Source organism: Lemur catta, chromosome 14, assembly GCF_020740605.2.
Source record: "Lemur catta isolate mLemCat1 chromosome 14, mLemCat1.pri, whole genome shotgun sequence".
Taxonomy (NCBI): domain Eukaryota; kingdom Metazoa; phylum Chordata; class Mammalia; order Primates; family Lemuridae; genus Lemur; species Lemur catta.
The window spans coordinates 5035265-5062497 of NC_059141.1; the positions used below are offsets into that span (position 1 = coordinate 5035265).

Genomic DNA, 27233 nt, shown 5'->3' on the forward strand with positions numbered 1-27233 from the left:
GCCATGACACCTCCCCTCAGATAACTTAGCGTGTAGTCAGACAGACAGATGGACAGAACTTCCCCCCACCACTCAGGCTGTGGTAACTCTCCTTTGTGCTCAAACAAGGACCCCAGCCAAGGACTGAGGGTGCCCGGGAGTCACTGCAGGTGGAAGGGCCAGGGGCTCCATGGGGAAGGCCCCGACGGCACTGGACACACGAGGAGGCCTGCGGCCGGGAGGGACTGGGAAAGCCAGCAGCTCTTGGGCAGGAAGGCAGGTGGCAGAGTCAACAAGAGACTGTTCACTACTTCACCAGCTCACGCTGGGCGCTTGGCACGTTTTGTCCTGTTCCACCCTCCAACAACCTCCCAGAGGTAGGGATGGACTACAGTTTTGTAGAAGGTAAAGCTCCAACTCCGAGACCAGAGTCAGTTTCCCAAGGTCTCCACGCTGGGATTTGAACTCGGGTCACCGTCACCCAGTGCCCATGTGCACCTCCCATAGTACACAGCCACCCCAGGAGTGAGGTCTCAAAGGTCCCCCAAAGCTCTAAAATTAGGTAGAAGCTCAGATGCAAAAGGGGAAGAACCAGCCCCCTCACCATGTACCTCTCCTCCGTGCCCCACCTTCTGGGGACAGACCCCAGGCTCAAACCCAAGGCCCGAGGCCGCGTCACCCCAGAGCCACTGGGATCTGATACCTGTCTCGAGCTCCCAGGCTTGTGGCTGTGAATCCGTGGAGAGCGTGGCCCACCCTATCTACGATGCTCTGTCCCTCATGGCGAAGTGCCCGAGCCCTTTGCTTGCTCCCTCTGCCCGCTGGCTGCAGCGGGGACCTCAGTCCTGGTCAGAGCCCCCAGCCCTGGCAAGGCCAGGGTGGTAGCCGGGCCCAGGCAAGTGCAGAAAGGATCTCTGGGGGAGGGAAACCTGATGCCAACCTTTGCCAGACTTCCATTGCAAGGTTTTGGTTCTAGGAGTGAGGAGGGAGGTAAACTAGAGCCGAGAATGACGACTAAACTGCGAAGCTTGGGCTTGGGTTTGAAATGTGATGTGAAAGTGTCAGCCAAGCCTGGAAGGCAGGATGGGCATTTCTTGGGGCTGGGTCTCCCTGGGGAGCCCCCCACCCCTGCCAGAGGATGGTGCCCCTCTGCACAGGGAGCTTGCTGAGGGGAGGGAGCAGCCTGGTCGTGGGGAGCAGGGGCTGGCGCAGCTCCGTGTATCCGACCCTCTGAGTTCCTCCCGTCTCCTCGGATTCACAGACGTACTTGGGCAGGTGGGATGAGGGGCCTTGAGGTCCTCTCAGCAAAGCAGGGGGGACCCCGTTGCAATGACAAGCACTAAGTAGGCGCTCACTGTACGCATGTGAAATGTTGCACAGGCTCTGTATGGTTTAGTGACTTCAGACATCCTTGCAGCCAAGTGAGGTCACTGTGGGGGCGTGGCTAGTGCTGCAGGCCAGATCCTCGTGGTTTCGTGCATCCCTCGTGGCCGTCCCCTTGTCGGCCCTTCTCCAAAGGCAGTAATCTCCCCTTCTTGGGTTACAGGGGCCGTTACGATGCTCCTTTCCAAGGACCTTCCCCGGCCAGAGCACGCCCAGCGCTCGGAGCCTTTGGAGTGAGAGGTGTCTGTTACTGCCCTGCTGTGTTAGAACATCTGGCCCCGTTTCCAAAGTGAGGTCAGATGGAACTTGGCAGTTCTGTCTGAGCCACCGGCACCGTGTGACTCAGCTGGCCGTGCGCCTCTGATTCATGGTGACCAAGGCTGGTGTTTATTATCTCATCGGACTAGTCCGCAAACTGCCTGGCCAGAGAGCGAGCAGCAGACAGGCAGGCAGACTGGCAGCCCGGCCCACACGGCGCTTTCCGAAAGGGGGAGCCACAGGAAGTCACCTGCTTTGAACTCTCACAATCCTTGTGACTCAGGCTAGAGGCCTGACTGCCCGGGAGCTACGTCCCCTTCCTGAGGAGGGGGCCGCCCCATAGCTCCTGGTTCACCTCTTCTCTCTTCCACCCCCCGCCCCAGCACAGGGGAGGCCTTTGCCTGGGGAGGGTGGTTTGTCACGGTGGGGAGCTGCACATGGCACCAAACGCCCGTGGCATCGGGACCGTGGGTAACGGTGTGCTTTGGTGAAGACGGCTTCCGCTCAGGGAGGCTGCTCAGAGTCCCTGGAAGCCACAGCACGGGGACCAGCCTTGGAGGCCACCTCAGGCTTGTGACTCCCTGGCTTTCAGTCTGCCTGTGGCAGTCCCTTCTCAGTCCTTCTGCTGACCACACAGACTGCCTTGGGAGACGGGGGACACAGAAGGCCACAACCTGCTGGGCCCTTGAAGCCAGGAGGCTTCTTAGGGACAGGGCTTTCACACCCCCTCTGCAGGTGCAGCACACGCCTTCCCCCGCCCCGTACCAGTGTGGCTGCCTGGCTTCCAGTTTGAGGACACCGTATGAGTTTCCTGTGGTCTCTGTGACAAGGTACCACAGACTTAGTGGCATCAACAATGCAAATGTATCATCTTACAGTTCTGGAGGCCGTAAATCCTAAAATCAAGATGTTGGCAGGGCCATGCTGCTTTTGGAGGCTCGGGGTGGGGGTGTCTGTCTCCTGCCTGTTCCAGCCTGCAGAGGCTGTCTACATCCTTGGTGCCCTGCACCTTCCTCTGCCTTCAAACCGCCGTGTCTCTCCAGCTTCTGCTTCCGTAGTCACGTGGCCTCTGACCCTGACCCTCCTGACTCCTCATAAGGCCCCTGGGGATTGTACTGGATCCACCCGGATCATCCAGGATCATCTCCCATCTCAAGATCCTTCACGTAATCATACCTTCAGAGTCCCTTCCGCCACGTAAGGCAGTGTGTTCACGGGTTCCAGATTAGGATGTGGACCTTTTTGGGGGGCCACGGGTGTTAAATCGACCACTTACTATCCAGGCAAACTTCAACCAGTTGCTCGACCTTGTTGTGCCTCATCTGTAAAATGGGGATGGTAACCTGCCTGCCCCAGGGGCATATTGTCACCCTCTAACATAGCCTGTTATCTACACTATGTGATATATTAACATGATGAGTAGTTCCATGCCAGGTGCACAGCACGAGTAAATCTAAACTCTGTACGATGCAGCCACACTCATGGAAGCTCAGGCTAGAGCAAGACACTCGCATGCTCGGGGTTTGCACAGAGGGCTGAGAGATGATCGAGGGCCGTGTAGGGGGGCAGGAGGTAGAGGGGAGCAGCCAGCCAGGAACCTTCGAGGAGGAGGCTGCCCCTTCTCCTTTTGCCAGGGGTGGGAGAGGAGGGACATGTCCAGCATATGGAACAGCATAGATCAAGGCACGTGGGGGCCGTGGGGCCAACCAAGGGACGTGCAGATGGTTCTGTTTGTGTCGAGCTTGGGCTGTGACTTGAAGAGCAGAGACCCTCATCCACCACCCCATTCTCTCATTTTTTAAGAATTTACTGACATCCTGCTATATGTAAGATACTGACTCCGGAGCCCTGATGCTGCCAGAGTGGCACACTTCCCACAGCCCTGCACTCCTGCCCGGATCCGGAGTGGAGTCAGGATGTGACTCCATCACAGTGTCCTCCTGGGAAGCATCGATCCGGGACAAATGCAGTCCTGGGGGCAGAGGCGGCTTCCGGGGCCAGGCCCCCGGCCAGCCAGATGTACCGGCTTGAGAGTGTCTCAATGCTTGGTTACAGTGGTTGGTTTGAATTAGCTTTCATGACTCAGAGAAGGAAAACTGGCTGTCAAGGATGCGTTTGCAATATTTCATTTCCCCACCCGTCAGCAAATGCTCCAGGATCCGGGGCACTTCGCACTGGGGTTACCGCAGGCCTGCCGGGAAGCGCAGTACTCGGAGCCGTAGGAGGCATCAGCGCTGCTCTGCCGGCTCTTGACATCTGCACCCCAGTGGCCGGGCTGCGCGTTGGGTCGTCCAGAATTCTCCAGTTACCATCAGTATGTCCGCTGTTCGCTGTCCAGATCTGGCTACCCAAACGCTGACCGGATGAAGCCCTTCCTTCCAACCAACTATTCCCTCTTGAAATGGGCTTTTCTCAATCCAGCATTATATTTCAATAAAATAATCCTGCTTCCAAATCTTTCCACAAATAAAATGACAGAAAATTCGAAACATATGCCTGCAACTCCTCACTGGCAAAGTAATACACTGTCAGGATACCTTTTGGAGCTTTTGTTCATTTGTTTGTTTTTTTGATTGGTATTGTGGTTGATAATATTCTTGTTGGCTGAGAGTACAGTTTTTTCCTCACTGATCTTCTCCCACACTTCTTGAATCTCAAGACTTTATGTTTTGATGCCAAACACATAACTGCTATCTGCAGTTCACACTGTGCGGCTGGCGCCCAGCTCTCTTTGTCCAGTTTAGTGTTAATATCTGCAGGGATTTTCTGTCGATGTGACCTGACCTTTACTCCTTCCGAAATGCAGCTGGCTGGGTTTCCTTGGGCAGCAGATTGACTTCTGCCCATGTCGTCTGTCAGGACCACTGGCACAGTTATTGAAAACGTTACCTGGCAATTCATCTTACTCGTCTAAAGTCAGAAACAATTTGCATCAGAAAAGTCCTGAAATATGTTCGTTTCATCTATTTTATCACTGTCTAGAATCTAGCGATTTACACGGGGTGAGCCGGCCAGACCGTTGTTATGGGCTGGTGAATATTCGGTGTTTATCTGCAAGGCTGGTTTAAATGAGCTTGGTTGGTTGTGGCCCGCGTGGGGCAATGCATTTACTAATCACCTACAACTGCAGTGGCCACAGACGGGAAGAAGAGATTTTTGCCAAGAGTCATATTGTTTAGAAGTCAAGAAAGTCTCCTCTTTGTCCCATCGAGTAAGGAGGAAATGATAAAATTTGTTCATTTGGACTTCATTTTCTGATGACTGCAAAGTTCCCCTGGAAGGAGAGAGACAGGGAGAACAGGAAGCCTCCAACGGCCTGTAAAAATGCCTTTGTCTGTGGATGTTAGTGACAGGGGTTGGGAAAATTAGTGATGGAGGGGGTGCGATTTGACTAAACTGGAGAAGTTCATTTGCATAATGGAGTCATTTTAAGTAAAAGATTAGATTGAGGAAATTGTGGGCATAATTCAAGATGCCATCATCTCTCTTTCAAAAGACGTAATGACAATGGGAACTTCCAAACTACAATTACAAGTATAAGTTATATCACTCTGAAGACAAAGCTGGTAATTAAAATCCATCGCTTCCTACATAATTCTAAAATACAGTATGATGTCAAAATTCCCTCTGAAAGGCTAAATTTTATTTTTTGATAATGCCAAAACATCTAAGTGTTCCATTATTAAGAACTCAAAGACTTTAAATTGATGTAATATAGTGGTGATAAGAAACCTGTTGTCATTCTTTCCCAGTGACATAAAATCTCTCGTCTTCCTAAAGACTTAAAGACAGAGATTTTTAAGTGCAGCAACTTTGAATCCAAATCTGTGCGTTTATAATATCTGACAAGTGGATGAAGTCATTTATGCTTTTTAAATTATTGACCATTCTGTCTCTAAGAGAGATGCCAGACAGCAGCTCACACACAAAAGCCACTGGAAACACTTTCCTGGAGCCTCCTTCACAGTCCTCACCGGGGCCAGCCGGCGTCCAGAGAGCTGTGCCGGGTTTGTGCCTTTGAGTCCGTTTCCTTTACCGAATGTTCTTCTCCCCAGGGCAGCACTCGGCCCCCTTTGCTTTCTGTGCTTGTTGGTTTTCTTACTCTACCTAAACTTTGAGGGAATGGCGTTTTTTTTCTTTCCATGATGTAAAACGTCTGTCTTTTCGTGACCTTATGTAAGAGACAGCACAGCAGAACTTTATTTGATGTAAATAAATAAGTGAAAATCCAGAGACACAGAGAAGAGAAGCCGGCGTTCGTCCACCCGAGCTGGAGCTGCTCGTCCTGCAGAACCGCAGTTGGCTTCCTCGGGCGGCACCGGAGGCGCGATGACGCTCATGCTTGGAGCACCTGCCGTGTTCAGGCCTGGGTACCGTCCCTGCCCGTGAGGGTCTTTACAATCGGGCAGGCAGGAAGGAGGGAGGAGAGAGGGAGGGAGGAAAGGAAGTGGAATGGGAGACGGGAAGGACAGATAGAAGGATGACGGTTAGGAGGAAGACAGGCAATGCATAAATACCTTGGGTTTATGCAAAAACACGCAAGCAACTGCTGTATTGTCACTATTCTAGAAGCCAGTTTTTCCGAACTGCTTTGATCAATCGAATCCAAGTACTTTGATCAAAAGTACTATCAAACAAGATTAAATTAATACAAGGTGCAGATTCCACACTGAGACTCACCCTTCCCGTCCTTCCCCCCTCCAACAAGTAGACTGAAAACACAAGAAAGGAGTGTGGACAAACTGGGTCCGTGGCAGACAGAAGCTGCGGCTGTGAGTGGTGTCACCATGCTGTGAGCAAAGATGTGGTGAATGAAATGGTTTAAAGGAATGTGACACTGAAGAGCCAGAGACCTTGTCTTTTTCCTTGACAGAGACTTGTGTCCAGTTTGGGCTCATGCCCCTGAAAAAGGGGTTTAGGGAGGCTTCTCTAAAATTTTTTTTTTTTTTTTTTTTTTTAAAAAAAAAAAAGAACGGGAAAATGAGAGAACCAGGCAGGCTCATTGCAAAGGTCAGTAGCGAGCAGACCACTCCCCTCAAATGGTGCAAGGCGGAGTCGTGATTGTTGTTTAAAATGAGCATACCTGCTCAGGCACAGGTTAAAGAATGAGGGATGCTCTTAATAATATGAATGCCATCTGTTCCCTGGGAGGAGGGAAGCCTTGCCCATCGTCTGTGGGTATCTTAAATAAGGCCGCTGTCACCTTGGAAGGTAAATGGAGCCCTCTGGAGTTGGGAGCAGAGAAGGGCAGGAGTCAGAGCCAGGGTCTGGGGAGCTGGCATCCTGGCAGTTCAAAGTGACACGGGAGGAAGTGCCCAAATAGGACGTCAATGTCGGGGAGAAGAAGGGCACGTTTTCCTGACTCGCTCATGGTCTTCAGCAGATACCACTATGCCCAGGGTTCCAGAGCCCTCCAAAGCTTTGGCACTGCAAACCCCGATTCAATGTTCTCTCTCTCTCCACGCCTGGAAAATGTGCTAAAAATGGCCATTTTCTGAGCTCTCCAGCTGCTGTGACCGTCTCTGCTGGGGACTGTCATTCTGTGTGCAGTGACCATCAGAGTTTATGACTCCATGGCCGCTGAGAGCAACCTCTGCCTTTGCGTTAATAGGCATTAACTGAAGCCAGTGCTTGCTCTTATAGGGAGTTTCATGGGACTGAAAGTGTCTCTCTCTCTCTCTCTCTCATTGCTTCCCCACATCATTAGTCATCCTTACTCTTTGGAGCTTGCCCTAGCTTGCATTTTCTCACCGGAATTATGTGGGATGCTTCCCCTTCTCTGAACCCAGCCAGCCAACTCCTTTCTGCCCTAGGTTGGGTCTGGTCCCACAGCCAGACCTTACCTCCGGAGAGGCTGCACATGCCACGGCCCCGGACAGCAGACCTAGAGGAGAGTGAGCTGTGAAATGCATCAGCCCAGCCAAGAGAGGATGCTGGCTGTGGACACCCCAGGCTTCCGCTGGCCAGCACCCATCGTGGGTCAGCTGAGACACTGGGTGTGATTTCTCTGAATACAGAACACATCTCTCCTTAACCTATTATGAAAGCCTCGTGCCATTTAAAGGAAAACATTAAACATGCTTGCAGGAGATGAAAGTGCTATTCTGCTTCTGTTTCAGGTGCTAAACCTGCCCCTGGGATCTGCTTTGAGAGAGTCAACTCTGCAGGTGATCCTTACGGAAACTGTGGCAAAGACTCCAAGAGTTCCTTTGCCAAGTGTGAGATGAGGTATGGAATCTGTACAGCCCGACAACGTCATCACTCTGACGTTCCCACGTTGCTGAGTGTTGGTTCCAAACTGTTTCTCTTTGGGAATTGTTTGTTCTTACCCTTCCAGGGATGCTAAATGTGGGAAAATCCAGTGTCAAGGAGGTGCCAGCCGGCCTGTCATTGGTACCAATGCTGTTTCCATAGAAACAAATATCCCACTGCAGGAAGGAGGCCGGATTCTGTGCCGGGGGACCCACGTGTACTTGGGCGATGACATGCCGGACCCAGGGCTGGTGCTTGCGGGCACGAAGTGTGCAGATGGAAAAGTAAGACCCAAATATTCGCTTGCATCTTAAACATAAGTCTGCAACAGGGCCCACTGGAAAACATCCCGTTTGAGAACTAACTGGTTGGTTTGTTTTCCTAAATCCACCTCTCGGAACACTGTCTCTGGAATCCAGTTCTTTGCACCTAAAACAAAAAGTCAATAAATCCTAGATCCTGGTCTGGCCATTGAAATGCAAATTTGGGAAAATCAAGCTTGTCTTCTCAGCCCTTTAGTGTTAATAAGTCATTTTTACACTCTGGGTGTCATGAGGGTTTCCAGCCAGGAAATTACTTTGGAAAGAAAGGCAATAGCATATTATATTGGTTTTGGATATGGGGCTTGGTTTTTGGCACAGAGTTCTCAGGGGCTTGTCCTCACCTCGACAGAATGGGAAGTCAGACGTATTTTCAGAGACACTATAGAGAGAAGAGTAGGAGACAGGAAGAGAGAGTGTAAAGCTGAAAGGGAGTCCTTTCAGGGAACAAGAAGAAAGGTAGATAAAGATATTTTGAGGTTTAGAAATAAAGTCAAAAAAAATTTTTTAAAGAAAAAAAGAATTTGAGATTTTCATGTTTTATCACACTGATTTTTTTCCCCCAGATTTTCTCATCAGACTAAATGATAGCAAGTTAATAAAATGTTTTAGGGAAAAGCTGAATCAACCCCCAATAACTTTTTAGGACCCCATTTTCAGCCTGATCTTGAAAATCACTCCCTAAAATGGGGGGTCACAGAGAAGAAAAGACGGACAGGAATCTCCTCCACTCACTCTGCTCCACCCCACACACGCTCAGCTACAAACGCTTTTCCTTGAGGAAACAGGATAGTACGAGACACATCTTATGTATTCTGGATGTCTCCTTAAGCACGTTGGCTTATGTGCAGTCCTTGACATTAGAATTATACTCATTTTTTAAACTGGAGCCTGAATAGCCAGGGCCAGGTGCATCTGAACGTTGAAATTCCAAGGACTTGATTCATCATCAAGTTTTTTCTCCACGTGCAAGAAGAAATGTGCTTTGATCTCTGTTTCCGCAGAACACCGGCTCTCTGAGGGCTCGGGAGGACGACAGCACCTTGTGCTGTGATTCTCTTAGAAGTTCCTACTGTGTTCTTTGTAACCCTGGAAAATTCTTTTATCAGCTGGAATGTGACAGTCCCCATGGCCAGCATTCCCACCCCCACCCCCCCCACAGCTGCATGCATCTTGCCTTACGTGAGCTGTTGGGGTCAAATAGTGACCCTTCCCCATAGGAAGGTTCTACCTGATTAAAAATGCATCTGCAACCTAAACATCAGACTCTGCTTCCTTTGACTCTGCTAATTTGTAACATCTTAAGGGAGAAAAGGAGCCTGATCCTTTGAGTCTGGAGTACATTATGCACCTTTGAAATGAGGCCGAAGTCTTTCCGCCAGTCCCGTGTCATTTAGCAAATCCCTGCCACTGCGGCAGCTTGATAAATCCGAGAGAGCCGTCTGTTTTCCTCTGCTGAGCATTTCTGCCAATGGTTTATGTCATTGATGATATTACTTGTCAGTATTTTGAAAAAGTTCCCATGTTTCGGTATCTCCCTTGAAAGATTCTCAGAGCCTGGATGCTGGAGCCTGTCGGTCTGCACAGGCCCAGGGGTGAGGGCAAGTCCATCTCGCACTCTCCTGTATCTTTTAACGGAGGAAAAATATGCTGCAACACATAGATTTTATTACACGCGCTACACAAAAATCATGATAAAATCAGTTATAATTTCAGGCTCAACTGAAACCCTGTAAAATGCCATAAAGTACAAAAGAATTTAATAGTGTTCACATTGAACTTAAGTCTTGAGAAACACTGAATTTGGAGTCAGACAATAGGATCCGTGTCTGTGTCTAAGTCAAATGAAAAATGCATCATTATGCTGTAGCCATGTCAACTGAAAGAAGGTGGAATCTTCTCCAACCCTTTCTTTGCTTTCTCTTTTTTAATATCCACATGGGGGCAGCTGGGGTGGGGGTTACTGAAGAAGTACTAAGATACTTGCTTTGTTTTCCTCCCTCTACAGATCTGCCTCAATCGTCGATGTCAAAATGTTAGCATCTTTGGTGTTCACGAGTGTGCACTGCAGTGCCACGGCAGAGGGGTGAGTACGCTAAACTGACGTTTTATAGGCAGCCCATAACAAGTCGAGCAATAAATAATTTGTTTGTAAAAGTTTTTGCAATCCATAGCTTTTTTTTTTTTGATAGAGCAGTTAGTATCTTCTCAATATTTTTTTCTAAAGACGTTAATTTTCTTTGACCTTTACATAACAAGAAATGTGATTTTTGTTTAACAGAGAAAATCAGCTTGAGCAGTGATTATCTTTTTTTATTTTTTTTTATTTATTTATTTATTTTTTTTTTTTTGAGACAGTGTGACTTTGTTGCCAGGGCTACAGTGAGTGCCGTGGAGTCAGCCTAGCTCACAGCAACCTCAAACTCCTGGGCTTAAGCGATCATACTGCCTCAGCCTCCTGAGTAGCTGGGACTACAGGCATGCGCCACCATGCCCGGCAAATTTTTTCTATATATATTTTTAATTGTCCAGATAATTTTTATTTCTATTTTTAGTAGAGACAGGGTCTCCCTCAGGCTGGTCTCGAACTCCTGACCTCGAGCGATCCACCCGCCTTGGCCTCCCAGAGGGCTAGGATTACAGGCAAGAGCCACCGTGCCCAGCCATGATTATCTTTTACATTAACATTCTGCCATTTAAAAAATAATTTTGTTGTCTTCAAAGTAATTTTGAAACCAACCTTTCTTCGTGCAGAGTTTCACATTAACATTTCAAACAGCTCATCCCTTTTGCTGCCAACACTCAGAATATGTGTCTGAACTGAAATTCTTCCAAAAGGAATTAAAACAAAGACAACAGATCCTACTAAACACATGTTCTTAAAATCACACACAATGGGTTTTAACTAAAAAAAAAAAGCTGTTATTTAATATTTCAGTTCAGAGAAACTTTAGGGGGAAGAGGACTTTAATTGTTTAAAACATAACTTATTTTTCCTGATGGGCTTAATTATTTCCAGTGGGATCCTATTAATCTTGATTGTCCATGCCAGTGGTTCATTTGGTTTTCTGAAATCTTTTCTATGGAAATCTTGCTCCAAATTCTATTTTTAAAATTTACAGACACATGCCAACGATCCTTATGTAGAATTATGGGGGTTCCCATAAAGTTACATTGTGCTGTAACCACGAGGGGACTGCAGGGCCACCTCAGATGGGTTTGTCCACTGTGAGTTTAGCTGACTCCCAGTAGAAAACAGAATCGTTTTATGTCTTCATTGGATCATAGACTTCTTGCTGATGGCTGCTAAGAGGCAGTCTAGTCCTGCCCTATTATTTTACTGACAAAGAAGCCAAGACCCAAGTTGGGGGACTGGCGTGTCCAAGGTAACATGACTTTGCAGCCCCATGTTGGGTTGAGGACCTTGGACTCTTCACCGTCCAATATCCCTGGGGCCTCATCCACACCTTGGAGAGGAGCAGCCGGCCATGACTTGGCAACGAGTCCTTCCCTGATGCGACCAGGCTCACCAGCAGCACCTGCAAGTGGGTCGTTAAGGCTGCAGTCTCTCTGCTGCAACCTACACAAGGGCACCTGGCTGCACGTTGCGGGGAGAAGCTCTGCAGGGCAGGTGTGCATCTAGGGGCTGGCAACTGCATCTTTAGGGAGATAGGCATGGGCTCTGCCACACACTGATTCATTCTGCTCAACGCTCACTTCACAGCAAGACACTTTCCAACTTACCAAAGGCTGTCTTGACTGTTGGCCTTCTTATGTGAAACAGTGGGGACAGGTGGCTGATTCATCAAAATGAGTCACTGGGCACAGAGAAGATCCCAAGCGAGGCACATACTCCAAATATTTTATTTTGCCTTAAAATATTAAAGTATATATTTGGTATCAGTATTTTGATGCAGGGCTGAGGCCTTTAGGATTGGTTTTCTGACTGTAGTTGCGCATTGACTTCCTTATATAAACCACCCCAAAATGCATCATCAACAACGTGTAGCTAGTGTCTGTAAGTGGAGGGAAATGCAGACCCCTCGCCCGTCACAGCTTTGGCCAATCATTTTGCGGTTGCCCCGCCCAGTCCTAATTGGTCAGAAATTCCTCTCAGTGATTTGCCTTTCTTTATCCAATGTTCCCAAAGGATTCAACCTAATTCTCTTGTCTTCATGCTCATATTCTATGGGTTCACATACTAGTCCTTCAAATGACGTACGTGACAATAACAAGTCCAAGCAGCATAGACAGGTTGGGCAGCCAAGGCCATCAGTGGCGCTTGGTAACCAGGTGGGCAGGAGCTCCTTGGCCACTCTTGGGAGGACTCTGGTCTCCAAGTTGGGTCACTTACTCAGGGCCCAGCAAGGGCAAAGTGCACCCTCCTCCTGCTTTCCTGGCTTCCCTTTCTTGCCACGGCAGAATCATTCTCCCACTTCACGAGGAAAAGAGTTTATTGCTGGCTCTGCCCACCATGCATGGGGGGTCCTGGGAACGGCCACTGGGAAACTCTGCAAGAAGGAAGTGGGCATTTCAGGAACGAGGTATCAGAGCAGGCTGCAAGGAAGTGTTGGTGGAAATCCCGTGTACTTCCGTGGGCACCAGGAAACAGGAAGCCTGGCTGTGGGCCTGCCCCGCCACCCCAGCCTCTCTGAGCCTCCAGTCTGACGGATAGAGACGGGCCAAGAGGTTGTCAGGTCCTGTGATGACCGAGGGTCCCTCCTCGCCCCTGCGGGGGCTTCTCATCGTGGTCAGATGCTGAGTTTCCTGGATGTAGAGAGGAGGAGGGGGGGGGGCTGGAAGCAAGCCGGGGAGCCCTGATAACCTGCACTGCATTCTCATAACACCTGCTAGCAGGCAGGTTATGTCACAGCTACAGCGTCCGGTTTGGTGTCCCCTGTGTGGTGCTGTGTCTGGGGCTCGTTCTCACAGTGACGCGTACTGGTGTGGTGGTGTCAGTGCTGGGGGGCAGGGGCTCTGCTGTGGCGCTACACGGAGGGCACACCTGGACGCCACAGCCTTGCTGATGTCCTTCTCTCTCGCTGCCCTGAAAGGTGTGCAACAACAGGAAGAACTGCCACTGTGAGGCCCACTGGGCACCTCCCTTCTGTGACAAGTTTGGCTTTGGAGGAAGCACAGACAGTGGCCCCATCCGGCAAGCAGGTGAGTGAGGCCCCTGTGTCCCTTGCGGGGGACACTGAGCTGCTGGGGGCGGCAGGAGCCGGGCGGGCTGAGCAGCGGTGAGCGTAGGTGCAGGTGTACCCCGCCAGCAGCAAACCTGGTGGGAAACCCACGTGGGTCTGACCCAGCCCGGGCCTCGCCCAGTTTCCGGAGGCTCGTGCTCTCGTCCTCCCTGGTCGTTTCCAAGGCTCTTTGCTCTCTGCTTAGAATAAGTGGCTGAGTTTGCCGCTTATGCTTTAGCCTGTGACACTTTCCTTAGCTTAGGTAATTTCTACAGCAGACTGCCAAATGGGTATGAATGTCATCATCGTGTCAAAGGACTCTGTAAAGGACAACTGCTGTGCGCTAGGGCCATGGGGTTCGAAGTGTAATGCCTTTGAAAGCTCACGCTAGAAAGACACGCGCCTGTTGGTAAGGGCGACAGTCATGGCGGCCGCGCTGGTAGCAGCCACAGCATCTGTGTGTTGAACAGTGACATGCTGTGCTGGGTGTTTCATACTCGTCGTCCCCTCCTCACACGACTCTGAAGTGGGTATTTCTATTCTTTTTTCACATATGAGGGACCTGAGGCTCAGAGAAGTTAAGTGACGTGCCCAAAGCCATTCAGCTAAGAGTTAGACACAAGTCTGTCCCTCAAGAAGCTCTTAATAGCAGCTGTGCTTGAACCTTCGTTCCTTTCTCCTCGGATGACCTTTGGCAATGGCCTCTGGCTGTTTTCTGAGTTCTTTTCAGACAGTCAAGGGGCAGGTCTGAGTGATGTCCCTGTCACAGTGAAAGCAAGGCAGGAAGGTGCAGAGCCAAAGGGGGCACAGTGGGGAGCCAGGAGCAGGGGCGACTTCACGGCGTGTGCTTTCTCCTCGGCGCTCGTCCAAGCCCCCGTGACACTGGGACCGAGACCAGAGCTGCTGTGCGGGGGTCACGCATCCCCACTGCTGTGACTGGCAGTGTGACTCTGTGGCTTTGCCACCATTTCCATGGCAACAGACACAACACTGCTCTGCGGGGCTCAGGAGGGGAGTTCCACCTACCAGGCACATCTGCAGAAACAGTGCCACGAGGGCAGCGAGGTCCCGGTCCTGTCTCTGCTGAAACGTGGGCCTGCTTCCGCGTGGCAGGGCGGCTCCAGGTCACTGCTCCAGCAGGCCCCGGCCCGCAGCAGGGAGCAAAGCGACCGGGAAGTGTTGCCTTTCACTGGGCCTCCAATTGCAGTGGTGGGGAAGCCAGGGCTGGGCCCAGGACCCCCTTTCCCTGGTGACATCTCAGCCTTGACGACTGATCACTGAATGCAACCCAAGCCTCTAATATGGCTTTGTGTGTTTATTGCACAAAAATAGTAGGTTTTAGTTTGTAGTTCGTCAGGGACCCTCCTGCCCCTTCCATCTCCGTCCAAGTAAACCAGACGGTGCTGGAAAGGAAGCGGAGAGGCAGCAGCTCCGTGTCTCTTTGCAGTGTGGGTGCACGTGACCAGTGGACTCAGGTTTGAAAGTTGCCACAGAGTCACCAACTCTTCATTGTACCAAGCGAGAATGTTTAAAAAATGAAGACAACCAAATAGCCAAATCCACCCACTGAGGCCATTTCATAAAAGAGTGTATTGTAAACACCCCCGTACACACACACACACACACACACACACACACACACACACACACACACGTATGAAATCCAGGCAGGCAGTGCAAGTGTGGCCTGGGCCTTGCTGTCCCCGTGCTCTGCTGCTCCTGGCCTGGCTGTGGCTCAGTTGCTCATCAAACAGGTACTTCTCACACGTCTGCCACGTGCCAGCTGCTCCCCTGGGTCCTGGGCAGATGCCTGGCGGGTGCCACAAGGCACGATGAGTGTGGGCTACAATGAGGATGTCAGGGGAGGGGACAACCCCCTTGGACTCAGGAACAGCAGAGTGGTGTCGGGAGGGCTCCTGTGGACTCAACGTGTCTGCTGAGGTCTGAAGGGAGCAAGGGAGACCCCTGTTCTGTGGCCAAGATGGCCGTGCACAGATCTAGAATGTGGCCCACGTGGGGCAGGAGGGTGGGTAGTGGCCAACAGGGGTAGGGACTGCGGGTGGCCAGCTCTGCAGGACACAGTGCAGGTGCCAGGCCCAGGGAAGAGGGGAATGGAGTCCCACACTGCCCATGTCACCAGCTCCAGCAAGTGGTGGGATGGCACCACAACCTGGGGAATGCAAGGGGTTCCCTTTGGGCGCCTGTTAAATGTTCAATTTGATAAATTGATGAATTTAAAATTTATGAATTCATTTTTAAGGAACTAAAAATTACAGTTCAAGACTTTTGCTGCTCACTTTTTAATTAGCTCATTATGAGACACCAGAACTCTAGCCAGAGCCCCCGTCACTGCTGTTAAGAGTCTGAAAAGAATGACATTTTGGCCAGGAAAGCAAAAGCAGTGCTTTTCAGTAACGCTGGCAAGTGAATCAAGACTGTCGTATGTTGATTGTCTCCTTTAGGCTAAGACACATCCCTGATAGGGCTTGTCAGCTGGGGACGATGTCCAGAAACAGAGAGGGCATGAAGACGTCCTCCCTGGCCTGGGTGCTGCTGCCACTCTGGTCCGCAGCCAGCTGAGGTCACAGGGAGGGAGGCGGAGAGCCGGGTAATTGAAGTCACAGCTTCCCTAGCAGCCTGAAAGGACAGTTGTGCACCTCCTACGTAAAGCACACTCTGATCCTTGCTGGTGGGAAAACAAACACAAATAAATTGAGATCCACATCCTCAAGGAATTCACAGTCCAGTTGAAATTGCAAGTAATCCTCCTTACAGCCGTAGCATTTAGCATCTTTCCCCAGCAGTCTTTGGTCGGGGCTGCCGTCAGAAACCGATCTGACAGTTTCCATCCTGTCCCCACCCTTGAGTTGTCTCTCGAATGTACTAAGCAAAATGGGAGCAAATCATAGAAAAGGTGATGTCTTCATAAAGAAAATAAACAGCACTCTCCCAGAAAAGAGTTTGCGCCCAAAGGCTGTATTTTTAAATCCCAAACATAACAAAACCCGTGGGCATTTCATGTAAGCTATGAGTTTTCTTTATTCACTAATTTGAGGTGTCTTATTAAGAAACACAAAGGTAAAGCAGCTTCCCCAGCTACAGCATGAGAAAAGTGGCACATCTGTGATGAGGGCTGGGAGCATTTCAGTCTGGGGACCACGGTCATGCTGATGAGGCTTTAAGGGTGGCCCCGTGACCTTCTGTGGCTACCATGGTCCACTCTGCTGCTGTCGTGCCTGGGGGAGCCTGTGTGGTCCAGGCCCGGGTTCCTGTTTAGCAAGTTCCAGAGCTGTCAGAAATGAATGATGGCAACATGGATCGAACCTCAGACACGACCTCTGAAGTAAGACTAATTTATTAGTACATCATTCTGGGATTTACTCACTTCATTTCTGTTTGTTGCTTCAAAGTTTGCTTTGCCATAAATGTCACAATTTGAAACCTCCCGTATTTCATTATAACTGCCTCCTTGTGTGAGTCAAATGTGTTTGGTTTCAGATAACCAAGGTTTAACTATAGGAATTCTGGTGACCATCCTGTGTCTTCTTGCTGCTGGATTTGTGGTTTATCTCAAAAGGAAGACCTTGATACGACTGCTGTTTACAAATAAAAAAACCACCATTGAAAAGCTAAGGTACCCTGCGTTTGAGTCGTCATCTTTTCAAGAAATAGTTGAAAAAGTGTACAACAAACTGCTTCTTGCTTCATTTTCCTTAGCAAAGAAAAGGTCAGGTCTTCTGGGTAGTAAGACTGGGGTTTGGGGGTGAGGGAGTCTCTTTAATTTCGACCAGACCACCTGGGTCTTTCACGTCCCCTCCAGACTATCTGCTCCTTGTTACATAGACAGGCAGGGTGTTGAGGAATTCCGCTGGCTTATTTTCTTCCACCCTTACATTAGTAATTTTTACAAGACATAGAGACATTGAAATATTTTCATCAGATGGGGTAGCTTTTGATCCAACTGTATTCAAAGACGACATAACTGACATGCCAGCTTCCTATAAAACATCTCCTGGGTGTCCCAGAGCTGCCTGTCCATGGATTACAAGAACAAATCTGATAGAATCATGGCTTTGGGGGCAAAAAAAAATCAATATTTTTTAATCTTGCAATAGTGTTAGGTAATTTTTCCTTTGCATGTTTATCACATTGAGTTAAATAAGTGATTGCCACTATGAGCAAAATATAAAAATCCCACTCAAGGAGAAGGGGAAACATCCTCCGTCCGGGCTTGTGTTGCAGGTGTGTGCACCCTTCCCGGCCAGCCAACGGCTCCCATCCTGGGCAGCCTCACCTCACCCACCTTGGGAAAAGCCTGATGAGGACGCCGGCAGATTCCAACCTCCCTACGGTAAGTTTTGAACAAACATGAGAACTTAGTCTCACATTGAAAAGCCCACAGCTCCATGCACATACCTAGGGACTCTCCCCGTGAAACACTGACTCAGCATACTCGGGTCAGCAGGGCCTGAGTTGAGGGTCCCTGGGTTGGTCAGAGCCTGGAGGAAGGCCCCACGGTGTCCCCAGAGAAGCCCTACTATATCCCATTGGGGTAGTCGGTGTCCCCTGCACGACGTGGTGGGTGCAGGTTGTGAGCCATCACCCCTCCACTCGCCCGACCGGCCACATTTGCCGGGGCCTACGGGATCTGTAGCCCAAGCAGGCTCCAGACACTGCGCCCCTCTGTGGTTTCTAAATGCCACCCAGCTGGGTTTGGGTGAGCTCCTGTGGCCTGCTTCTCTAAAGTAGCTCTAGAAGTCACACTGAGCCCCCAGGTTTGCCCATTGCTCTCCAGCCCTGTCCACCCAATGGTTTCAAAGAACTGGCTCCTTAACCCAAAGTACTTCCTTGCTACCCTGGTGAAGTATTAGTATAGTTCACTCTAGTTTCTCCCCACCAAGTATTTGTTGATGAGTTTACCATTCAAGTGTTCTTGTGGACACAAGTCCATATTACAATAGTGAACAAGACTGGTGTTCACTGTTACAATAAAATGATTGAAAACATCATCACATACTCAGCAGGCAATAAACTATTTATTTCCCTTGATTCAAAGAGTAGACAGCATTGGGTTCCAAGGAGGAGGCCACTATTCCTGATAACATTTTACCACCTCCCATCCCCAAATGTGGGACTGGGAGCAAGAAGGGCTTTATTTGTGAGAGCCAACACTGGAAATGATCCAAATATCCATCAATAGGTGAAGGAATGAACCACTGAAACATACAACATCATGGATGAATCTCAGATTATGATTCTGAGAAAAGGAAACCAAACCGTACATATTCTGTGATCCCCTTGATATATAATTCTAAAAATGCGAACTATATCGACAAAGCGGAGCCATGGTTGCCATGGGAGGGGGAGGGAAAGTGGTGGGAGGGAAGGATGACTCTTCGGAATGATGGGTATATGTTCACTATCATGCTGTGATGGGTTCAGGGATGTAAACATAGGTCAAAAATTATTAAGTTGTATGCTATAAATATGCACAATAAATTGTGCCAATTATATCTATCTCAAATAAAGCTGTTTTCAAAAGGGGAAAGGAAGGGGGGGGCCTGAAACACAAAGCCAGTGCTGCACCTGCTGTCTCTATGAAGGAGGGCCCAGATCCTGGCCTCTGGGAAGTGGGGCTGTCCTTCCCCTGGGAGTTTTCCGGTTCTCACTGAGCCTTGCACACATTAAGCTACGTCTCGTTTTCACACCTCCGTTGCAATTTCCTTAAGATCGGGGTCTGTGTCTTCATCTACGGTACTTTTTCAAGTGCCTTACTCCTATTTCGTAATCAAACCAGTTTTTTTAAATTAAAAATTGATCCCTTTATTCCAGATTTGGGGGGAGGGGTGCTTGTGTTAGATTTCCTCTTAGATACATCCTTGATTTCTTACCCCACTCCGACAGCTTAGCACTGCTATCTCAAGAAATTGTCACTATTTTTCAACCCCTTATAGCATGACTTTTTGCTTTGGCCATGCAGAACAACACCAGGAGATGGCCACCATGTCCGAATGTTGACATCAGCAGACCCCTCAAAGCCCTGGACCTGCCCCAGTCACCTCAGCGAGTACTTCCTCCCCTGCACCAGGCTCCACGTGTACCCACTGTCCCCGCCAGACCCCTGCCAGCCACCCCTGCACTTCGGCAGGCCCAGGTATACCTTCAGTGCTGATTTGATAGGATGTGGGTCAAATCCAGGTTCTGCACTACTTGGTAATGTGTGAACTTGGACAAGTTGCTTAACTTCGTGCCTCTGTAAAATAGGGATAATTCAGCTACTCAGTACAGTGCCTGGACTATAGTAAGAGTGCACTCTACTTTAAGGTACCCATACAACTTATGTAAACCATGACACTTTTGAGAATGGCAGAGGGCACTATTAATAATTAGGCTTGGACCATAAAACAGAGACAGAATAGTCATGGTTATACTTTCTCACCCATTTTCACTTTCAAAATAGTTACAAGAATTTTAGTACTGCAATGGATACTTTGTATATATTATCTCATTTTGGGGCTGTTTTTGGAAGTAAAAGTTTGTTTGCGACTGTGGGTGAGATATTTCGCAATAGGAAATTTGAGGGGAAAAGAAACAAAACCAAGCAACGGAAAACCAAGAGACAATCACTGGTAATTTCTTACTGTCATCATTATATTTTCTTCTAATAATTTTTGTAGGTTTCCAATTGTACATGTATTTTTAACAATTTATTCTTCATATACACAGCTTTATATACTGCCTTTATCCTTAAAATAACTTTTTAAAGAATTTTTAATGGCATTGTAAATTAGAATGATTTTAACAAATACTTTAATATAGAATGATTTTAAGTACTTGCCAATTATTGGGCATGTTTATATGTCTCTAATTTTTACTATTATAAACAGCTCTGCTACAACGTTCTAGACAGATACATTTTGAACCTCAATTATTCCCCTAGGAGAGGTTCTTAAAATGGTCATACCATTTTTCAACCCCATATTGTACTTTTAAGAGTCCTAACATGTACATTTATGTTCCTGCATTATTGAGGGCCTCTCTCCCGGTGACTTTGCTAGTTATCCAGTTTTAACTTCTCAAAGCTTTGCCACTTTGATAAATATTTTTTCTGTGTAATAGTTCATCACTCCCTTTTCAGTAACTGATAGAAGTTTCCAACTAATTGTGTCCTCCTTCAGTTCATCAGTTGTGCTTCATGTATTTTGAAGCTCTGTTTATGATACAGGTAGGATTTGTTGTGTCTTCTTTGGGAATTGACCCTTTTCTCACTATGTAATGTTTCTTTGTTCTAAAGTCTACTTCATCTGATATTAGTATATCCACTACAGTTTTCTTTAGATTACTGTTTGCACTGTAATATGTCTTTTCCCCTGGTTTCACTTTTAACCTACCTACAGCATTATATTTGAAAATAGTTGCTTGTAGACAGCATGTAGTTGGCTCATACATTGTTTCCTTCTTTCTGCTAGTCACTGTCTTTTAATAGGTGGGTTTAGACCATTTACATGTAATATATGTTAGAATTGAAGTCTATCATGTTATTAGTTCCCTCTCATTCTTCCTCCATTCCTGTGGTTTAGTTCAACATTTTGTGGTATTTCGTGTTGATTTAGCTATAGTGGTTTTGAATATATGTCTTTATAGTTTTTTGTGTGATAGCTCTAGGGCAGAGTTTCTCAACCTCAGCATTTTGACATTTTTTGCTGAATAATTCTGTAGCAGCATCCCTGGCTTCTACAAACTACAGGGCAAACCATGTAATTATGTCTTCAACTATTGCAAAACCGCCCTGATTGAAAACCACTGCTCAAAAGGTTACAATATTTGTACATAATTGATTATAGTCTACCAGAGTCAATATTTTATTATTTCAGATGGAAGGTAGAAACTTTACCACCTTTTAGGTCCCTTTATCCTCCCCGCCTTTATGCATTGAGAACTGTTTCAGATGGTGTAATTTTTAAAACATAAGTACTATATTTACTCATGTTCTTTCCTTAATGCCTCATGTTCTAAGTTTCTTTGAAAAACTTCCTTTAGTTATGCTGTTGGTGACAAGTTCTCTTAATTTTCCTTTATCGGAGCATGTCTTTATTTTACCTTTATTCCTGAAGGATATTTTTGCTGGATATCTATAATTTTGAGTTGACTGTTTTCTTCTTTTAGCACTGAAAAATGTTCCACTTCATTCTAGACTCCACGGTGTTGAGAAATCCCCGGTCTCTGTTCCAGGGAAGGGAACAGGCCTGTTATTTCAAGAACTGAGGGACAGCAGAGATCTGCCACTCTCGAGGCCATGATGCCCAGTGAGGAGGGGCAGTACTTTTTTATGGTGTTAAGCCAGAGTAAGGTCCAGTGTGGTCAAAATGTTTGTCATTCTAGAGTGCCCTTTCCAAGTCTTTTGGCTGAAGACTAAAAAAAAAAATCCCCCAAAAAAAGGCCTGTTAATTTCAGTCTGGTGCCATTAGTTATGTCCAGGTTGTGGGCCTCTCCATAGCCCAGGCCAAAATATACAAAAGGAAAAATGCACACAAGAAGTTACCTCTTGGGAGGTGAGTTTTGATGTCCCTCGCCAGTCTACTTTTTCTCCAACTTTCTGAGACTTCCTGTCAGTTGCTTTATGAATTTTGTCCAGATATTTTTGCTTTTGTAATTAACAAAAGGAATAGGGTGAACTGTGGTTATTATTCCATCTTGTCTAGACCTCATTTCTTTTTGTATTTCTTTGAGTGCTGGTATACTTGAACTGCTTTTTATATATCTATTAGCCAGTAGTGGTACACTGGCTCTTTTAAAAGAAAAAAAACCTGCTTTACAGCTGATTTCTCTGCTGTAAAAACTCCCACCAGGGCCAATTTCAAGTTATTAATGTGACATCACTGAACAAGGAGTAGGGACTTGGCAGTCATGAGCCAGCTCCGGCTATTAACTATATTTGTTCTGTGAATTATCTGTTCCTACCCTTTACCTCTGGAGTAGGAAAAAAATAGGCAGAGGGTTTTTTCCCTGAGTTATAAGAGTTTTGTTTTTAATAGATTAGAAATTTATTCTAGTTTTGAATATTAAATTTTAGTAATCTTTTATGAATTCTCCCATTCCTTTCATGCTTGCAAAGATCTGTTTATTGCTGTCTGTCTCTTACACTTGATTTGTTATGGAAGGTGGTAGGTACAGCCTATACTTTTCTGGGCTGAGAACTTTTTTGAGAACCGGATGAAAGCTATCACCTGTCAGAAAAAATGCACCAATACTTAATATTTTGCATGTACGTTTCCAATATCCACAGAGCCAGTAAGCTCCTTCCCCCCATCCTCAGCCTTGTTATTTCTCCCCTTAAGCAACTTGCCTGTACACCATGTCACACTGGAGCGGTCTCTAACAAACCACGTGATCAGAGCAAAGAGATTTCCACTTGCTGGTGTGTTTTTCTCCACCAGCCATGACTTCCTCCCGAAGTGACTCCCTTCAAGATTTCCTTAAAGTAGGCCCCAAAAAGGCCTTCATTCTGTTTTATGAAACTCAGGAAATGTTACCCTTTAAGCATTAGTCACTGAAAAATCCACATTTCTCACTCCAGGCTGGTGTCTGTCTGGACCTTTTCCGAGACATATGATACAGATTAAGTTTGTGATTTGTCTCCCATCACACAGAGGGAACTGGAATTAATTCCATGCAGGTGTGGGGACTAGTTGGAGGTGGCTCTCGTTTGGCAGCACAAACTGAATGCGCTGACATTTTGTACTTGAGTTCCGCACACTGTGACACACACAGCTAATCTCGCTTCATCTGTCCAAATGTACCATCTAAACATTCCAGAAGAAAAGAAAACTACCATAAACAGTCTAGTGGTCAACCTCACTTCTAAAGTGGAAGCTAGTTCTTCAGAGAAAACATTTCATCTCCTTTAAAAATGTTCTGTTTGATTTTTAAAAATCAAGGACAGTTGAAGCAACTTACTCTTTTGTCCACAAACATACCTTTCCATTTCCTTCAAGGCATAATGACCCTTGAATTCAAGATTCTCATCCCAATGCTCCAGCCTTGAGCAAGGAAGTAAAATTTCTTTTTCATGCCATCAGCTATTTTAGAGGAAAATAATTCAGTGTATTCCTCCCGCTGTCAGCTGGCTGCTGTCGAGCTCTCCTGAACCACAGCCTCAGCACGAGAGGCCAAGTAGGCTAGAGAAAAGAATTGTAAAAGGCTTTTTTTTAAAGTAAGAACTTAAAGGGATGTCTGCTCACTTACCATTTTCTGCATAGACAGGAAGCATTGATAGAACATCTTCTGTGCACTTCTCTAAGCTTGGCGTTGAATTTGCCCCTGCCCTGACTTGTGTGTTAGAGGTGCAATCCACCAGGAACATGCACTTACTACAGGAAGATAAGTCAGCACACATTTGCATATTACAAGCCACTTTGGAAGCACCAGGGGAGTTTTTCTGTACCTTCTGCTGCTTGGTAAGTCACCTCAGACTCTGGAAGGGAAGAAAAATGGGGGAAGTTACAGGAGGGGCTGAGGATGGATCTGCGAGGGCTTTGAGAGACTTTTTGTAAATCTCAAGGTATATTTTGTTTTCCTCTGATTACAAAAGTCTTAAAAATCATTCAACTTTGCACCCTAAAGAGGCGATTTTACTATATAATTTTTTAAATAGAAGAGAAAAATCCAAGGGCATACTGAGCACGTGCCTTGAGCAGAATTCTGGAAGGGGCTTTCTTAGGAAGGAGCAGCTCAAGCTTTGACACCACTGCATGGCGGGGGAAGAGACAGGACCTTGCAGAGTTCAAGAGCTGAGCACAGGGAGAGGAAAGGGTCACCTTCCTTTACACTTCAGATATCATTTGTAAAGTCCACTTACTTGACTGCTGGAAGGGGGACCCAGGGACGCCAGGAAGAATGACATCTGCTTCCTTCCACAGAGTCTGTCAGCCACGGCAGCCTAGTATCCGTCCCAAGCTGGTGAGAGACGGATGGAGAAGCTACATTCACACGTGGGGCAAGTGTGTACAGAGAGAGAGGACCAGGAGTGCAGCTGGAGAAGTAGGCCAGGGCGGGAGGTGGCAGGCAGATTCCCCACCCAAGACCCTCAGAAAGGTTTCAGTACAGACCCAGAGTCCTACCATCAACATACCAGAGAGGGGCTCACATTGCTAAATTTGAATTAAATATGACCCTCAAAAGACTAGAAAACATGAGGCCACTTAAGTGCCAACTGCCTGTGTGCATAACTTTATTCCTGGGGGAAGATGTGTGAGAAAGCTCAGGAACAAACCCTGTGGGGGGGGGTGTTAAATTTCTAGGACATACCCAACTGCAAGCTGTCATGCAGCTTATTCTGACCAACTGGATTCATTCAAACAAAAACACGTTCAGTGTGAGATTTCTCAGCTCACAGAAAATTGTGTCTCCAGCAGGCTGTGCTGGAACATAGCAGGTGGAAAGGCAATTTTCTGCTGTCAAACTCAAATGTGCCAGAATCCTACAGAGAGTTTCAGTGGTACCTTCAGTTCACAGATGGGCCGTTCTTCTAACAGAACCTCACACATGTGTCACTCAGCATTTCATCTGTTTGTTTTTAAGGTTTGTCCCACAACATGGTATTTAAATTACCCCTGAGGGTGGGTGGTCATACGCAGTTGCTTAGGAAGCGGTTTTCCTCAAGTGAATTGGAATACTGAACTAACGGGCTAAAATTATTCTTCTAGTCAGAATAAAAATTTCTATTTTTATTCTTATAACCAAATGGTATATATATAGGGGGGTCAGGTGTTAAATTTTTTGGTACAAGGAGCTCCTAGGTGTGTTTTGAATTCTTATAAAATACGGTGGCCAATTGGGAAGCCAGTGCAGGAGGATTGCTTGAGGCCAGGAGTTCAAGAGCAGCCTGTTTTTACCAAAAAAAAATTAGAAAATGTAGCCAGGCAGGGTGTGCACGTATAGTCCTAGCTAGCAACTGGAAAGGCTAGGACAAGAGGATCACTTGAGCCCAAGAGTCTGAGATTGTAATGAGCCCTGATGACACACTGCACTCTAGCCTGGGCAACACAGTGAGACCCTGTCTCCAAAAAAAAAAAAAAAAAAAATAGCAAACATTTGGCACCAATTATATGGCTGGCACGACAGGGCTAAGTACTTCACAGGCATTTCTGACCCTCTCTATGAGCCTAGGATACTAACCTTGTCCCCTTTTACAGAGGAAACAAAGCACAGTGAGGACTAAACTTGTCTAGTAGGACACCCAGAAGTGGGAGAGCCCAGGTCAAGCCCAAGTTCTTTACTTGCAGGCTGGAACTAAATCCACACGTGGATGGATGTATCGATCGGAGGGAGGAAGAGAGTACCATGGAAGCAGCCATGCTGCTATATTCAGACCACCCAACTGCCCAGCAGTCTTTAGTTCATCTTTCCCTCAACTTTGCCACAGAGGTACAAGGTGACGGGGCAGGGGACCTTCTGGCCTTCTCCATCCTCTGATATAGAGCCGTGCATTTGTTTATGCCGCTACCATGCTCCAGTCATTCTGGTCTCACCTGGAACAAGCCACCGTTCGGAACCATGACAGTAGTCAGGGCTGTGCTTTGGCTGTGAAAGGAGAAAACTCTGCATTTTCCACAGGGGTAGAGTGTTTCAGTTCAGTGTTTCTGGCAGACACAACATTGTTCCTAATCCACGCTTCATCGGTGTCTCTATTTTTTACAACATGTAATATTTTGTAACACAGAACTGGCCAGCTTGAGACAGTCCCTTCTAAAAAAAAGGCTACAGAATAATCAAACCTTGCTAAAGTAGCCTCAGGAGCAGGGGTGGCAGCTATTATAAGGAGGCCCAAATTCCTTTTTCTCCCCACCCCCTAAAGGAAAGTAATCATTAACTGGGACTGTTAAACAACAGCTACTCATTCACAAATACTTTGTCAGGATATAAGCGCAGACAAATCAAATTAAACCATAATTTGGGTGCTGGCCAGCTGAGCCTGAGCTCACACTTTCAAACTGTTCCACAGCAGCCGTGGCTGGATGAGCACCTGCACTCTCCTCACCTGTGTGTCTGGTCTTTAGACCAGCACGTGCAGAATCTGGAAATCTGCCTATGTAGGCCCTTGCTCGTCAGAAATGCCAGTGTGTAATGAGAAAAGAAAACCCCTTCATCAGTATATCCTCCTAAGGAAGATGAAATATTAGAAAACCGAGTTTGAGGAATGTTTTCAACCACAGGCTGATGAAGGTGCTGGAAAGTGGCCCTCGGTGCCCGCCCTCTGCTTGGTCTGGATCTCACCTTTTTGCCCCTTTCCCTGAGCCTTTCGGTGGTCCTCCCACGAGACCCCTTGCTCACCTGCTGCCGTGGCCTGGAGGTACCTGCGTACCTGTTTGTGCAGGCCCCAGCAGACCCGGTCTCCCTCTGAGGCGTATGTCAGTTCAGACCCTCGAACACAGTGGATACGCAGGAACTGTGCCGAATGGATGTGGATTTTAGCCAGTGAAAATTAAGCTGTCCCGGCACCCGTCATTCTCTATGGGACTATCACAGGCAACGAGTCACGGATGAAGGAAAATGAGTCCATTCCTCCTGTAAATATAAAACAAGGTTAGCCAGGTCTTAGACTCTTGCTAACCTTCCCTGCCACATACCCAATACTTCCAGAAACTTACCTGAACTTTCTTTGGTTTCATATAATTATTCATGAGACAAACCCATCAAATTTCCATAAAGGTATCAATTACCAGTGGAAGCACACATCTATCCAAGGGAAGTCATGCAAGTGACTGCGGTATTCAAACGGGTGTTTGTTTTCTACTCATTTGCACGGAAACGTGCAAACTGTACATGAAAACCAGATGCCTGATATTTTACCCTTTTG

General features: G+C 47.4%; 1 protein-coding gene and 1 long non-coding RNA gene across 2 annotated transcripts in view; one reads left to right on the plus strand and one right to left on the minus strand.

The window, feature by feature from the left end:
• ADAM12 (ADAM metallopeptidase domain 12) overlaps positions 1-27233 on the plus strand; it is a 237284-nt gene that overhangs the window by 201917 nt on the left and 8134 nt on the right. Inside the window, exons 14-20 of the mRNA XM_045569081.1 lie at positions 7740-7848; positions 7958-8156; positions 10201-10278; positions 13247-13355; positions 16874-17009; positions 17618-17726; positions 19356-19529. Of these exons, the coding sequence (XP_045425037.1) occupies positions 7740-7848; positions 7958-8156; positions 10201-10278; positions 13247-13355; positions 16874-17009; positions 17618-17726; positions 19356-19529 (914 nt within the window). The remainder of the gene's footprint in view (positions 1-7739; positions 7849-7957; positions 8157-10200; positions 10279-13246; positions 13356-16873; positions 17010-17617; positions 17727-19355; positions 19530-27233) is intronic.
• Positions 21492-23373, minus strand: LOC123650343. The gene is made up of 3 exons (XR_006739323.1): positions 23353-23373; positions 21918-22019; positions 21492-21787 (listed from the first exon to the last, which is right to left on the minus strand). It is a non-coding gene; the product is annotated as an uncharacterized LOC123650343 (long non-coding RNA).